The sequence below is a fragment of the Tursiops truncatus genome, chromosome 1 (genome assembly GCF_011762595.2).
Source record: "Tursiops truncatus isolate mTurTru1 chromosome 1, mTurTru1.mat.Y, whole genome shotgun sequence".
NCBI classification, from domain to species: domain Eukaryota; kingdom Metazoa; phylum Chordata; class Mammalia; order Artiodactyla; family Delphinidae; genus Tursiops; species Tursiops truncatus.
This window is the reverse complement of record NC_047034.1, coordinates 140,283,051-140,297,299: the sequence shown is the minus strand read 5'-3', so window position 1 is coordinate 140,297,299 and position 14,249 is coordinate 140,283,051. Positions and strand designations below refer to the sequence as shown.

Here is a 14,249-nt window from a genome sequence, read left to right as displayed (position 1 = left end):
GTGGTTGCCAAAGGGGATGGGGGAGAGGGAGGGATGGATTGGGAGTTTGGGATTAGCAGATGCAAATTATTATATATAGAATGGCTTAACAACAAGGTCCTACTGTATAGCACAGGGAACTATATTCAATGTCTGGATAAACCATAATGGAAAAAAATATTAAAAAGAATGTATATATATATGTATAACTGAATCACTCTGCTATACAGCAGAAATTTTAATGTTGTAAATCAACTATACTTGAATAAAATAAATATAAAAAATAAATAAGTGTGTGTGCGTGTGTGTGTGTGTGTACATATATATATATATATTCTGTATTGGTTATTGTTAGATAATTTCACTGAATATAGAAATAAAGGTTGACAGGAGGTTTTCCTCTCTCCAGAACTCTTAAGATATTATTCAACTGTCTTCTGGCTTCTATTGCTACTACTGATAAGTCAGCCACATTCCCAACTTCCACACCTTTATGAATGACCTTACCTTTTTTTTCTGGCTGCTTTTCAAAAAGCAACTTTACTGAGATATAATTTATATAAAACAAATTGCACATATTTAAGGTTTACAATTTGGTTCATTTTTGACATACGTATATAATAAAACCATCGCCACCATCAAGATAATAAACATATCAATCACTCGCAAAAATTCCCTTATATCCCTTTGTAATCACTCCCTCCCTCTTCCACACCAATACTCAGGCAACCACCAACCTGCTGTCTATGACTATAGCTTAGACTGCATTTTCTAGAATTTCATATGCATGGAATCGCATAGTATATAGTCATTTCTGTCTGGCTTTTTACACTCAGGATACTTATTTTGAGATTCATCTATGTTGTACTGTTCATTCCTTTTTATACCAAATAGTATAACAAGGTATGGATATACCACAATTTGTATATCTGTTCATCTCTTTGGCTATTACACATAAAACTGCTTTGAATATTCATATACAAGTAAATGTAGAGACATATACTTTCACTTATCTTGGATAAATCCATAGGAATTGAATGACTGAATCATATATTAGGCGTATGCTTAACTTTTTAAAAACTGCCAAAATGTTTTCAAAGTGGATGTATTATCATATGATCCAATAATTCCACTTCTGGGTATTTATCCAAAAGAAATGAAAACACTAACGGGAAAAGAAATCTGCACCTCCATGTTCAATGCAACATTATTTACAATAGCCCAGACATGGAAACAACCTAAGTGTCCACTGATGGATGAATGAATAAAGAAAATGTGGTCCATATATATAACTGAATATTATTCAGCCATAAAAATAAAGAAAATCTTGCCATGTGCCACAACATGGATGGACCCTAAGGGCATATTGCTAAATGAAATAAGTCTGACAGAGAAAGACAAATATTGTATGATCTCACACGTGGAATCTAAAAACAACAACAACAAAACCTGAACTCATACAGAGAACAGATTGGTGGTTGCCAGAGACAACCGAGTGAAATGGGTGAAAGTAGTCAAAAGGTACAAAGCCCACATGCCCTGTATTGTATATTGAAAAGTTGCTGAGGGCTTCCCTGGTGGCGCAGTGGTTGAGAGTCCGCCTGCCGATGCAGGGGACACAGGTTCATGCCCCGGTCTGGGAGGATCCCACGTGCCGTGGAGCGGCTGGGCCCGTGAGCCATGGCCACTGAGCCTGCGCGTCCGGAGCCTCTGCTCCGCAACGGGAGAGGCCGCAGCAGTGAGGGGCCCGCATACCGCAAAAAAAAAAAGAAAAGAAAAGAAAAGTTGCTGAGAGTAAATCTTAAAAGTTCTCACCTCAAGAAAAATAAATTGTTATGTGTGGTGTTAGATATTAACTAGATTTACTGTGGTGATCATTTCACAAAATATACATATATTGAATCATTATGTTGTACACCTGAAACTAATATAATGTTATATGTCAACCAACTCTCAATTAAAAGTAATTTAAAAATAAACCTTTAGGGACTTCCCTGGTGGTCCAGTGGCTACGAATCCACCTTCCAATGCAGAGGACGCGCGTTCGATCCCTGGTCGGGGAACTAAGATCCCACGTGCCACAGGGCAACTAAGCCCACGGGCCGCAACTACTAAGCCCGTGTGCTCTAGAGCCCACATGCCACGAGAGAGCCTGCATGCCTCAGCTACTGAGCCCATGAGCTCTGGAGCCCGTATGCCACAACTAGAGAAGCCCACACACCGCAACGAAAACACCGTGCATGCCACAAAGGTCCCACGTGCCGCAACTAAGACCCAATGCAGCCAAATAAATTTTTTAAAAATTTTTTAATTAAAAAAGAAAAAAATCTTTAAAAAGAAAGGAGGGGCCTTCCCTGGTGGCTCAGTGGATAAGATTCCGTGTTCCCAATGCTGGGGGCCCAGGTTCGATCCCTGGTCAGGGAACTAGATCCCACATGTATGCCACAACTAAAGAGCCAGCGAGCCACAACTAAGGAGCCAGTGAGCCACAACTAAGACCCAGTGCAACCACATAAATAAATATTTTTTTAAGTTTAAAAAAATAAATAAAATAAAAAGAAAGTGGATGTAATATTTCACATTTCCACTAGCCCTGTTTTAGACTTGGCATTCATTCACATCCTTGACAACGCTTGGCATAGTCAATCTTTTCAATTTTAGCTGTTCTAGTAAGTGTAGTGATTTCCCTAATGACGAATAATGTTGAGCATCTTTTCATGTGTTTGACATCTGTATGTCTTCTTTAAAAAAGTGTTGGCTCTAACCTTTGGCCCATATTTTTATTTGGTTGTTTACAGTAGTCACCCCTTATCCTTGGAGGATATGTTACAATGCCTCCAGTGGAGGCCTGAAACCACAGATAGCACCAAACCCTGTAAATACTATTTTCTTCCTCTACATACTTACCTATGATAAAGTTTTATTTATAAATTAGGCACATTAAGAGACGACCCAAATGGCCTGCATCACTACTCTTGCACTTTGGGGCCATTATTAAATAAAATAATGATTACTCAAACACAAGCACTGTGATACCACCAACAGCCAATCTGATAACCAAGATGGCTACTAAGTGATTAACAGGCAGGTAGTATACACAGCATGGATATGCTAAACAAAGGGATGTTTCATATCCCAGGCAGGATGAAGCTGAACAACATGAGATTTCACCACACTATTCAGAATGGCATGTAGTTTAAAACTGTAAGTTGTTTGTTTATGGAATTTTCCATTTGATATTTTCAGACATGGCTGACCAAGGGTAACTGAAACCACAGAAAGCAAAACCACGAATAAGGGGGGGATTACTATACTTATTATTGAGTTTTGAAAGTTTTTTATATCTCCTATATACAAATCACTTACCAGATATGATTTGCAAATATTTTTTCCCAGTCTGCAGCTAATATTGTTATTCTTTAAAAAATATCTTTCAAAAAGCATAAGTTTATAATTTTGAGGAAGTCCCATTAATCATTTTTTTCCTCTGGTATCATACCTAAGAAATTTTGCCTAATCCAAGGTCATAAAGATTTTATCTCATTTTTTATTCTGTAAACTTTATACTTTTAGGTTTTACATTTAGGTCTGTAATGCAGTTTTGAGTTATTTTTTTACATAGTGCAAGGTATGGATCAAAGGTCTTTCTTTGTACATGGATATCTAACTTTTCATATGTTTAAAAGATTATCATTTCTCCACTGAATTACCTCTGAATGTCTGTCAAAATTCAGTTGTTCATAGAACTGTAGTCTTATTTCGAGACTCACTATTCTGCTCCACTGATCTACTTGTCTACTTGATGCCAATATCACACTTTGATTATTGTAGCTTTATAAGTCTGGAAATCAGGTGTTGTTAGTCCTCCAACTTTGGTCTTTTTCAAAGTTGTTTTAGATTTTCTAGGGTCTTTGCATTTACAGATGAATTTTAGCTTTTCTCTTCTTTTTTATCTTTTTTATTGAAGTATAGTTGATTTACAATGTTTCAGGTGTACAACAAAGTGATTCAGTTATACAGACAGATTCTTTTGCAGATTCTTTTCCATTATAGCTTTTTTTTAAAGATTTATTTATTATTTGTTTGTTTTTGGCTGCGTCGGGTCTTAGTTGCGGCATGCGGGATCTTTGTTGAGGTATGCGGGCTTCTCAAAGTTGTGGTATGTGGGTTTTCTCTTCTCTAGTTGTGGCACGCAGGCTCCAGGGCATGTGGGCTCTGTAGTTTTGCAGCACGTAGGCTCTCTAAGTTGAGGCGCATGAGCTCATTAGTTGTGGCGCGTGGGCTTAGTTGCCCCGTGGCATGTGGGAACCTAGTTCCCTAACCAGGGATCGAACCCACATCCCCTGCATTGCAGGAAGATTCTTTACCACTGGACCACCAGGGAAGTCCCTCCAGATGAATTTTAGAATCAGCTTTTCAATTTGGGATTTTGGTCAGTTTAGAAAGAAATTTAACAATATCAATTCTTCCAACATATAAAAAAGGTTTATTTCTGCATTTCTTTAGCTCTTCTTTAATTTCTCTCAGGAATGTTCTGTAATTTCTGTACACAAGTTTTGTGTATTTTTGATGCTATTATAAATAGCAGTTTTTTTAAATTTCAATTTTATACTGTTTACTGTTAGTATATAAAAATATAATTGATTTTTGCACATTGAGCTTGTATTCTGCAACCTTGCTAAACTCACTCATTAATTCTAATGAATAAGTCTTTTCTAGACTTCTATATAAACAATCATATTACCTACAAATATAGTTTCACTTCTTCTTTTCCAGTTTCGATAGCTTGCCTTTCTTTCTCTTGCCTGACTACACTGGCTAGAACCCCTAATAAAATGCTGAATAAAAGTGGTAAGAGTGAACATATCTTTTTTTTTCCAATTTTTTTTTTGTGATAAAATATACATAACATAAAACTTACTATCTTAACAATTTTTACAAGTACAACTCAGTGGAATTAAGGACATTCATTTGTTGTGCAACTATCACCATCATTCATCAGCAGAATTCTTTTCATCTTGTAAAACTGAAACTGTACACCCATTAAGGATAGCTCCCCATTCCTCCATCTCTCCAGTCCCTGACAACCACCATTCTACTTTCTATCTCTATGATTCTGACTACTCTAAGTACCTCATATAAGTGGAATCATACAGTATTTGTCTTTTTATGACTGGCTTATTTCACTTAGCTTTAATTTACTCAAGGTTCTTCCATGTTGTAACATATCAGAATTGCCTTTCCTTTTTTTTTTAAAGATTATGTTTTTCTATGTGGACCATTTTCAAAGCCTGTATTGAATTTGTTACAATATTGCTTTTGTTTTACATATTGGTTTTTTGGCCAGGAAGCATGTCCCATCTTAGCTCCCCGACCAGGGATCGAACCCACATCCCCTGCATTGGAAGGCAAAGTCTTAACCACTGGACCACCAGGGAAGTCTCTGCCTTGCTTTTTTTTTTTTTCTTTTAAATATTTATTTTGGCTGCACCAGGTCTTACGTTACAGCACACGGGATCTTTGTTGTGGCATGCTTAGTTGCGGCACACATGATCTTTTTTACTTGTGGCATGCAGGCTCTTAGTTGCAGCATGCAGACTTCTTAGTTGCACCATGCAGACTCTTACTTGCGGCATGCATGTGGGATCTAGTTCCCCGGCCAGGGATCGCACCTGGGCCCCCTGCATTGGGGGCACAGAGTCTTACCCACTGGACCACCAGGGAAGTCCTCCCTGCCTTGCTTTTTAAGGCAGTATAATATTTCACTGTATGTATATGTGACATTTTATTTATCCATTCATCTGTTGATGGACAACTGAGCTGCTTCTATGTTTAAGCTATTGTGAATAATGCTACGATGAACATGGCCGTACAAATATCACTTCAAGACCCTGTTTTCAATTCTTCTGAGTATATACTCAAAAGTGTAATTGCTGGATCACATGGTAATTCCATTTTTAACTTTTTGAGGAACTGCAACAGTTTCCCACAGCAGCTATACCATTTTCATGCCTGTCTTTTTTCCTAATCTTAGGGAGACAACATTCAGTCTTTCACCATTAAGTATAACATTAGCTGTGACTTCTTCATAGATGTTCTTTATCATGTTGAGGAAGCTCCCTTCTATTCCTAGTCTGCTGAGATTTTTTTTTTTTTTTTTTTTGCGGTACGCTGGCCTCTCACTGTTGTGGCCTCTCCCGTTGCGGAGCACAGGCTCCAGACGCGCAGGCTCAGCGGCCATGGCTCACGGGCCCAGCCGCTCCGCGGCATGTGGGATTTTCCCAGACCAGGGCACGAACTCGTGTCCCCTGCATCGGCAGGTGGACTCTCAACCACTGCACCACCAGGGAAGCCCTGCTGAGATTTTTTAATCAGGACTTTTAAATGCTTTTTCAGCATCTACTAAGATGATCATATAGTTTTCTTTTTCGGTTTGTTAGTATGATGAATTACATTGATTCATTTTCTAATGTTAAACCAACAATGCACTCCTGTAATAAATTCCTATTTGGTCATGATGTATTTCTTCCTTAAATATACTGTTGGATTCAATTTTCTAAAATAATGTTCAGAATTTCTGCATTTATGTTAATGAGGGATATTGCTCTGAAGTTTTCTTTCATTGTAATGTCCTTACCTGGTTTTGGTATTAGAGTAATGTGGGCCTCATAGACTGGGTTGGGAAGCATTCTTCCTCTTCAGTGTTCTGGAAGAGTTTGTGTAGAACTGGTACATACATATCAATTATCCCAGAGCTCAATGATCCTCTTTTCTTTCTTTTTCCCAAGTTCTTTTTTCTTTCTGTTTCATTTTGGATAGTTTCCATTGCTTTATCTTCAAGTTCACTAACCTTTTTTTTTTAATATAAATTTATTTATTTTGTTTATTTTTGGCTGCATTGGGTTGTCATTGCTGCACACGGGCTTTCCCTAGTTGTGGCGAGCGGGAGCTACTCTTCATTGCAGTGCATGGGCTTCTCATTTTGGTGGCTTCTCTTGTTGCAGAGCACAGGCTCTAGGCACGTGGGCTTCAGTAGTTGTGGCACGTGGGCTAGCAGTTGTGGCTCATGCGTTCTAGAGCACAGGCTCAGCAGTTGTGGCGCATGGGCTTAGTTGCTCCGCAGCATGTGGGATGCTTCCGGACCAGGGCTCGAACCTGTGTCCCCTGCACTGACAGGCAAATTCTTAACCGCTGCGCCACCAGGGAAGCCCCTCACTAACCTTTTCTTTTGCAATGTCTGATCTGCCATTAGTCCTACGCACTGTATTTTTCATCTTAGACATTGTAGTTTTCACTTCTATAAGTTCAATTTGAATCTTTTTTTATATCTTCCATGTCTCTATTTTTGGGAACATCAGGAATATAGTTATATTAACTGCCTTAATGTCCTTCTCTACTAATTCTACTGGGTCAGTTCAAGGTCAGTTTTGACTGGCTGATCTTTCTTCTCTTCATGGTTTGTATTTTCCTGCTTCCATGTATGCCTGATAATCTTTGACTGAATGGCAGACAATGTGAACTTTTTGGCAGCGATGGATATTTTGTATTCCACTATAAATATTCTCAAGCTTTGTTCAATAATGACATGAAATACTTAGAAATAGTTTATTCATTTGGATCTTGCCTTTAAAACTTTTTAGTTGGGGCCAGACCACATTTAGTTTAGGGTTAAATATTCCCCATTAGTAAAACAAGACCTTTCTGAGTACTCTACCCAATACCCCACAAAGTATGAGGCTTTTCAGTCTGGATAGTTGGAAGACACTATTCCCAGCTCTGTGTGAGCACCAAGCACTGTTTTAATCCCCTCAGATGGTTCTTTCTCTGGCTTCAGGAAGCTTTTCCACATGCATGCACCACAGTATTGTGCTGAATACTCTGAGGGGACTGTCCATAGATCTCTGGGTTTCTCTCTGTATAGCTTTCTCGTTTTTGTTATTCTGTCCTACAAACTCTAGCCACGCTGTACTCCCTGGACTCGTCCATCTCCTCAACCCTGGGAATCTACTGCATTCTACTCCCTATAATACCATCTAGAAACTCTCTCAAATTGGAGTAATCATTGAGCTCACCTCATTTGTTTTCCATTCACTGTTGGTCCTTCATTGCCTAAAGAAGACATTATTAGTGATTTTTGTCTTTTTTTGTTTTGTTGGTTATTTTGAGGAGAAGGTAAATCCAGGCCCTGTTATTCCAACTTCACCAAAAGTCCAGTAGAGCTGCTTTTAAGGTTAGTTTTGTTTTTTTGTAATATTCTAAAATTCCCTATAATGTACATAATATATAATGGCTTTCTTTTTAAGTCTGTTTGGAATTCCCTGAGCTTCCTGCAGCTAATGATCAGCATCTTTGAACATTTCTTGAAATTTCTCAGTTATTATCTCCTAAACTACCACTTTGGCTCTGTTCTATTAAGTCTTCTGAAATGCTAATTAAATCAAAATAATAGGCTGATAAAATTTGAATGATTTCTTTTCCTTCTAAGTTCCTGAATTTTTTCAATGCATTCATTATTTTCAATAAAAATGTGCTGAGCACCTACTATGTGTCAGACACTGTACTAAGCAACACAGAAACAAAAATAAATAAGAAATTAAACCTGTCCTCTACAATATTTGGATACTGAAGCCTGGAAGAAGAGAGAAGGCAGACATTTATAACACAGTGTAGAAGGTTTTCTGATCAAGCCACTGTGGGAACACCAAGAAAGTGTACCTATAACACAGTGTTGGGAAGGTCAAGTAAAAGAGTATTTCTCAGAGAAGATATCTTAGAGATAAGTAAGAATTTATATAGAATTAACATTATAACTTTGAAAAGAAAAAATTAAATAGCTAACATACTAATGAATTTTAAAAAGAAAATAGTCTACTTATACTATGTCTATATGAAATGTTCTAATAAAAATCACTGAAAACTTATGAATTCCCAAAGGCTAAACCTTAAAAGGCCCTGCATGATCTGGGCTTCTCCAGCTTCATCTCATATCATTTTCCTCCTGGCTCTCTGCTCTAATCATGCTCTTTCAGCTCCTCATATGCCATGTCCTTTCATAACTTAGAGACCTTCATACTGCTTTTTTGTGTAAAATGCTCTCATCTCACCCTTCTATGCCACTCAACCTCTACTTCAAGGTTCAACAAATGTCACTTTCTCAAAGAAACTACCCCTCTTCTAAATTAAGTAAAATATCCTTGTACACTTACTTAGCACCACAATTGCCCCTTTAATAAAACTCATCTTACTTAAATCCTTATTCAATGTATGCCTTCACCAATACTTTAGAAACTCTGAGGACAAGAACCATGACTATCTTATTCACCACTCCCTAGACCTAACACATAAGAACTCAATAAATATTGGTTGGACTAACTGATTGTACCTTTAAACTTAGGAATCAACGTACTTTAGGATATGCAAACTGATCTCTGAGAAGGTTCCCCTCCTGATCACCTAAGATAAGAAAGGCAATCACAGCTTTCAACGCTATCATTTCAGTTACTACTATATGACTAGAAAAATACTTGATTTTTACTTTCATTAATAAAAAATATTTGATATAGTTTTACCACTCAATAAATAAATAAAATATTTTGTAAAAAGACTTACCAAAATGTTTTTCTTATGTCGTTTCTCTTTTATATGTTTATGAGCTCCCTGGATGTTTTCAATGTGAATTAAGCAAAGTTTGCACAGATATCGGCAATTGGTATATTCTGGTGAGCGCTAAAAAAAAAAGTTGAAAACATTTTTTCAGAAAACAAAAAAAAAGTAAAATTTTTACTATATATGTGAAGGATACAACTATGTAAATATATGAGACAAAAATAAGCAGTGAATGAATACTTTTTAATAAACAATTCAGTACTCATATACCCAAGAGATAGCTGTCCTTTTCAAAATAGTCATCATAGGAGATAATATACTAATTTCAAATGATATCATGATAATCCTAAATAGGTCTGATACTTATCTAATATAGTCTTCAGAATCCAATGTAAGATAAGAAAGGCAGTATTATTATTTAGTCTTATTCCAACACTGTCTCAAAAACTAGTTTAAAAATTTCAGTCTTTTTGATTACCATAAAAAATAAAATTCACCCGAAATTGGGAATTTCAGAAGAATGAATTGCAAATATGGAAGACAATTCTAAAATCTGAGTTTTGAAAACACTCTACTCAATTACAATCACATGGGAATAAATGGATAACCTCTTGAGTTAACTACTCTGAAGGGAAAAACAATTATGACACATGAAAAGTATCAGTCACAATACTGAAATCATACTTTATATATATATTCTTGAAATAAGAAAAAATTAGTAATCCCAAAGTACCTGTTATATGCTAGGCACTACGCTAGATGTTTGACATATAATTTGTCATTTTAACTCCCCTAATAATCCAATTAGATTGGTATTATCTTCATTTTATAGATGTGATAAAAAAAGCTCATAGAGCTTGCAACTTTCACAAGGATACAACAATATTACATGGTAGATGCTGAACTTAATTTCATGTATATCTGAATCCAAAGCCAAGACTCCACCCATAAGATGATACAAAAAAATTTACAGAAACACAATACGAGGAACCAAGATGGCGGAGTAGAAGGATGTGCTCTCACTCCCTGTTGTAAGAACACCAGAATCACAACTAGCTACTGGACAGCCATCGACAGGAAGACACTGGAACTCACCAAAAAAGATACCCCACATCCAAAGACAAAGGAGAAGCCACAATGTGACCATAGGAGGGGCGCAATCACAGTAAAATCAAATCCCATAACTGCTGGGTGGGTGACTCACAGACTGGACAACACTTATACCACAGAAGTCCACCCACTACAGTGAAGGTTCTGAGCCCCACATCAGGCTTCCCAACCTGGGGGTCCAGCAACGGGAGGAAGAATTCCTAGAGAATCAGACTTTGAAGGCTAGTGGGAGCTGACTGCAGGACTTCAACAGGACTGGGAGAAACAGAGACTCCACTCTTGGAGGGCACACACAAAGTAGTGTGCACGTCGGGACTCAGGGGAAGGAGGAGTGACCCCATAGAGACTGAACCAGACCCACGTGCTAGTGTTGGAGCGTCTCCTGCAGAGGCAGGGGGTGGCTGTGCCTCGCCGTGGGGACAAGGACACTGGCAGCATAACTTCTGGGAAATACTCCTTGGCATGAGCCTTCCCAGAGTCTGTCATTGGCCCCACCAAAGAGCCCAGGTAGGCTCCAGTGTTGGGTTGCCTCAGGCCAAACAACCAACAGGGAGCAAACCCAGCCCCACCCATCAACAGTCAAGCGGATTAAAGCTTTACTGAGCTCTGCCCACCAGAGCAACAGTCTGCTCTACCCACCACCAGTCCCTGCCATCAGGAAACTTACACAAGCCTCTTAGATAGCCTCATCCACCAGAGGGCAGACAGCAGAAGCAAGAAGAACTACAATCCTGCAGCCTGTGGAACAAAAACCACATTCACAGAAACACAGACAAGATGAAAAGGCAGAGGGCTATGTACCAGATGAAGGAACAAGATAAAACCACAGAAAAACAACTAAATGAAGTGGAGATAGGCAACCTTCCAGAAAAAGAATTCAGAATAACGACAGAAGATGATCCAGGACCTCGGAAAAAGAATGGAAGCAAAGATCGAGAAGATGCAAATGTTTAACAAAGACCTAGAAGAATTAAAGAACAAACAAACAGAGATGAGCAATAGAATGACTGAAATGAATACTACACTAGAAGGAATCAATAGCAGAATAACTGAGGCAGAAGAATGGATAAGTGACCTGGAAGACAGAACAGTGGAATTCAATGCTGTGGAACAGAATAAAGAAAAAAGAATGAAAAGAAATGAAGACAGCCTAAGAGACCTCTGGGACAACATTAAATGCAACAACATTCGCATTACAGGGGTCCCAGAAGGAGAAGAGAGAGAGAAAGGACCAGAGAAAATACCTGAAGAAATTATAGTCGAAAACTTCCCTAACATGGGAAAGGAAATAGCCACCCAAGTCCAGGAAGCGCAGTGAGTCCCATACAGGATAAACCCAAGGAGAAACACACAGAGACACACAGTAATCAAACTGGCAAAAATTAAAGACAAAGAAAAATTATTGAAAGCAGCAAGGGAAAACGATAAATAACATACAAGGGAACTCCCATAACGTTAACAGCTGATTTCTCAGCAGAAACTCTACAAGCCAGAAAGGAGTGGCATGATATACTTAAAGTGATGAAAGGGAAGAAACTACAACAAGATTACTCTACCCAGCAAGGATCTCATTCAGATTTGATGGAGAAATCAAAAGCTTTAAAGACAAGCAAAAGCTAAGAGAATTCAGCACCACCAAACCAGCTCTACAACAAATGCTAAAGGAATTTCTCTAAGTGGGAAACACAAGAGAAGAAAAGGACCTACAAAAACAAACCCAAAACAATTAAGAAAATGGTCACGGGAACATACATATCGATAATTACCTTAAACATGAATGGATTAAATGCTCCAACCAAAAGACACAGACTTGCTGAATGGATACAAAAACAAGACCCATATATATGTTGTCTACAAGAAACCCACTTCAGACCTAGGGACACATACAGACTGGAAGTGAGGGGACGGAAAAAGATATTCCATGCAAATGGAAATCAAAAGAAAGCTGGAGCAGCAATACTCATATCAGATAAAATAGACTTTAAAATAAAGAATGTTACAACAGACAAGGAAGGACACTACATAACGATCAAGGGATCAATCCAAGAAGAAGATAAAACAGTTATAAATATATATGCACTCAACATAGGAGCACCTCAATACATAAGGCAACCGCTAACATCTATAAAAGAGAAATCGACAGTAACACAATAATAGTGGGGGACTTTAACACCTCACTTACACCAATGGACATATCATCCAAAATGAAAATAAATAAGGAAACAGAAGCTTTAAATGACACTAAAGACCAAACAGATTTAACTGATATTTATAGGACGTTCCATCCAAAAACAACAGATTACACTTTCTTCTCAAGTGCACACGGAACATTCTCCAGGATAGAACACATCTTGGGTCACAAATCAAGCCTCAGTAAATTTAAGAAAATAGAAATCATATCAAGCATCTTTTCTGACCACAACGCTATGAGATTAGAAATGAATTACGGAGAAAAAAACGTAAAAAACACAAACACATGAAGGCTAAGCAATACGTTACTAAATAACCAAGAGATCACTGAAGAAATCAAAGAGGAAATCAAAAAATACCTAGAGACAAATGACAATGAAAACATGACGATCCAAAACCTATGGGATGCAGCAAAAGCAGTTCTAAGAGGGAAGTTTATAGCTATACAAGCCTACATCAAGAAATAAGAAAAATCTCAAATGAACAATCTAACCTTACACCTAAAGGAACTAGAGAAAGAAGAACAAACAAAACCCAAAGTTAGCAGAAGGAAAGAAACCATAAAGATCAGAGCAGAAATATATGAAATAGAAACAAAGAAAACAATAGCAAAGATCAATAAAATAAAAGCTGGTTCTTTGAGAAGATAAACAAAATTGATAAACCATTAGCCAGACTCATCAAGAAAAAAAGGGAGAAGACTCAAATCGATAAAATTAGAAATGAAAAAGAAGTTACAACAGACACCACAGAAATACAAAGCATCCTAAGGGACTACTACAAGCAACTCTATGCCAACAAAATGGACAACCTGGAAGAAATGGACAAATTCTCAGAAAGGTATAACCTTCCAAGACTGAACCAGGAAGAAATAGAATATATGAACAGACCGATCACAAGTAACGAAATTGAAACTGTGATTAAAAATCTTCCAACAAACAGAAGTCCAGGACCAGATGGCTTCACAGGTGAATTCTATCAAACATTTAGAGAAGAGCTAACACCCATCCTTCTCAAACTCTTCCAAAAAATTGCAGAGGAAGGAACCCATTCTATGAGGCCACCATCACCCCGAAACCAAAATCAGACAAAGATACTAAAAAATAAAGAAAATTACAGACCAATATCACTGATGAATATAGATGCAAAAATCCTCAACAAAATACTAGCAAACAGAATCCAACAACACATTAAAATAATCATACACCATGATCAAGTGGGATTTATCCCAGGGATGCAAGGATTCTTTAATATACGCAAATCAATCGATGTGATAGACCATATTAACACACTGAAGAATAAAAACTATATGATCATCTCAAAAGATGCAGAAAAAGCTTTTGACAAAATTCAACACCCATTTA

At 37.6% G+C, this 14,249-nt stretch overlaps 1 protein-coding gene across 12 annotated transcripts in view; it reads right to left on the bottom strand.

Moving 5' to 3' along the window:
* TUT4 (terminal uridylyl transferase 4) overlaps window positions 1-14,249 on the bottom strand; it is a 143,297-nt gene that overhangs the window by 86,182 nt on the left and 42,866 nt on the right. For all 12 annotated transcript variants that reach the window (XM_073789755.1, XM_019937796.3, XM_019937791.3 and 9 more), the window contains one exon: window positions 9,589-9,705. In XM_073789755.1, the coding sequence (XP_073645856.1) occupies window positions 9,589-9,705 (117 nt within the window). The remainder of the gene's footprint in view (window positions 1-9,588; window positions 9,706-14,249) is intronic.